The 1,585-nt window shown below is 32.7% G+C and overlaps 2 protein-coding genes across 2 annotated transcripts in view; both read right to left on the reverse strand.

Annotated features, from left to right (window-relative positions):
• Nucleotides 1–423, reverse strand: part of LOC109582067 (ankyrin repeat and SOCS box protein 3-like) — a 3,588-nt gene extending 3,165 nt beyond the window's left edge. Inside the window, exons 1-3 of the mRNA XM_019996657.1 lie at nt 339–423; nt 196–236; nt 81–146 (exon numbers count right to left, since the gene is read on the reverse strand). Coding sequence (XP_019852216.1) covers nt 81–146; nt 196–236; nt 339–423 — 192 coding nt within the window. The remainder of the gene's footprint in view (nt 1–80; nt 147–195; nt 237–338) is intronic.
• Nucleotides 424–558: 135 nt separating this feature from the next.
• Nucleotides 559–1,585, reverse strand: part of LOC109582068 (uncharacterized) — a 4,380-nt gene continuing 3,353 nt past the window's right edge. Inside the window, exons 8-10 of the mRNA XM_019996658.1 lie at nt 1,198–1,216; nt 1,117–1,149; nt 559–1,049 (exon numbers count right to left, since the gene is read on the reverse strand). Coding sequence (XP_019852217.1) covers nt 559–1,049; nt 1,117–1,149; nt 1,198–1,216 — 543 coding nt within the window. The remainder of the gene's footprint in view (nt 1,050–1,116; nt 1,150–1,197; nt 1,217–1,585) is intronic.

Raw genomic sequence — 1,585 nt, forward strand, 5'->3', positions numbered from 1 at the left:
ATGTGCACGCAAATTTAACTATAAAAATGACGTGTGTACTGTGTATGCATGCAGCTATTATATAAACTACTGTATGATACCAATGTGTTCGGAAGGGTATCCTTAGCAGTTTTAATGATTGAAGACCTTTCTTGAGAATTCCCACTCTATATCCATAAAATTAATTTAGAACATATGTAAATTAATAATACATACTGAAATCAGTCCTTTATTAGAATTGTCTTCTATTTGTGAGTCTGCATGGATATGATAAAATACAATAATTTTAATTATTGTCAGTTACAAAATTGAAGTTAAAAAATAATTTACATGCATTAACACTTTGCCCGGCACCTCACCTTTCTCTTCTTGTGGCAATTCAATTACAGTAATTCCTTTATCCTTTAGCTTCTTTAATATCACTGGATCTGTGAGATCTCTCATGACATCATCAAAAACACATGGTAGTATAGCATAGGTGACGATAACACAATTCTTTCGTAATTGTTTGAGAAACGCATCTTCTGACCATGTGAATTCACCAAAGGTTGATACCCATGTATAAACACAAGCGAGTAACTAAGGCTTCTCAAAACGAAAAGAAATGTATGGCAAGCCAAGAGGAGCAGTAGGGGATGAGTCAGATTGTTCTTCAAAAAAAGGTATCAAATCTTGAAAGGAAGTTGAGGCCAATAGCTTGGCATATTCTTTTTCATAACCAAAAAAATCCATCTTAATATCTTTATCATTTTTGACAAGTACAGCTAGTTTTTTTAAAAGCTTGTAATTAAGGTAGCCAATGAAATCATGATTGCTTAGAAAATCAAAAAAGCTTTCAAAATCATTTGTTTTCTCAAGAATACCAATGCAGGGCATCAAATTAGAAACAACACAAGCTTTTCTCTTCAAACACCCTTTTATCAACCTCTTGGCATCCTTTACATCAATGCAGTGATCTTCAAGCGACTTTTTGACAGCAATAACAAGGATGTCATATTTATCCTGCAATGCAGTAGCAATGTTTCTCAACTTAGAAACTTTATCAATTTTTTGCTCAAGATCACGAACACCTATAAAAATACATATCCATCAACAAGGCATAGAACTTACTGTTATTAGCTACATATTTTTTCTTACCTGGATTAACAATGGCTGGCTGTGTTAAGTTCTCTATTTAAAAATAAAATATTTGCTGTTTCAGTACATATCTCTTCTTACCTGGATTAACAATGGCTATCTGTGTTGAGTTCTCTATTTAAAAATAAAATATTCGCTGTTTCAGTGATTATCAAAGAATCAGCTCTTTATTTATAATATGTGAATGAAATTGAAGATATTCTGGTCATGCCCCTTTTGCAAAGAAGGGGCATGACCAGACTAGATTCAAGATTAATTTGTAATGGCCCGGTATAACTGAAATTGTAGAGATGGGTAAATCCAGAAATTTGCAATTTATTTCAATTCCAAGTACTTTTGGGACTGGAATCGATGGAATCAAATACCAATTCCGAGTACTACATCTGCGCATGCGCAAAACCACATGTTATCTATTACAGCACTAAAAATGCAATAATAATGAATAATTAATGTATTAATGTGGCAATCT

Source organism: Amphimedon queenslandica, unplaced genomic scaffold, assembly GCF_000090795.2.
Source record: "Amphimedon queenslandica unplaced genomic scaffold, v1.1 AMPQUscaffold_13402, whole genome shotgun sequence".
NCBI lineage: Eukaryota > Metazoa > Porifera > Demospongiae > Haplosclerida > Niphatidae > Amphimedon > Amphimedon queenslandica.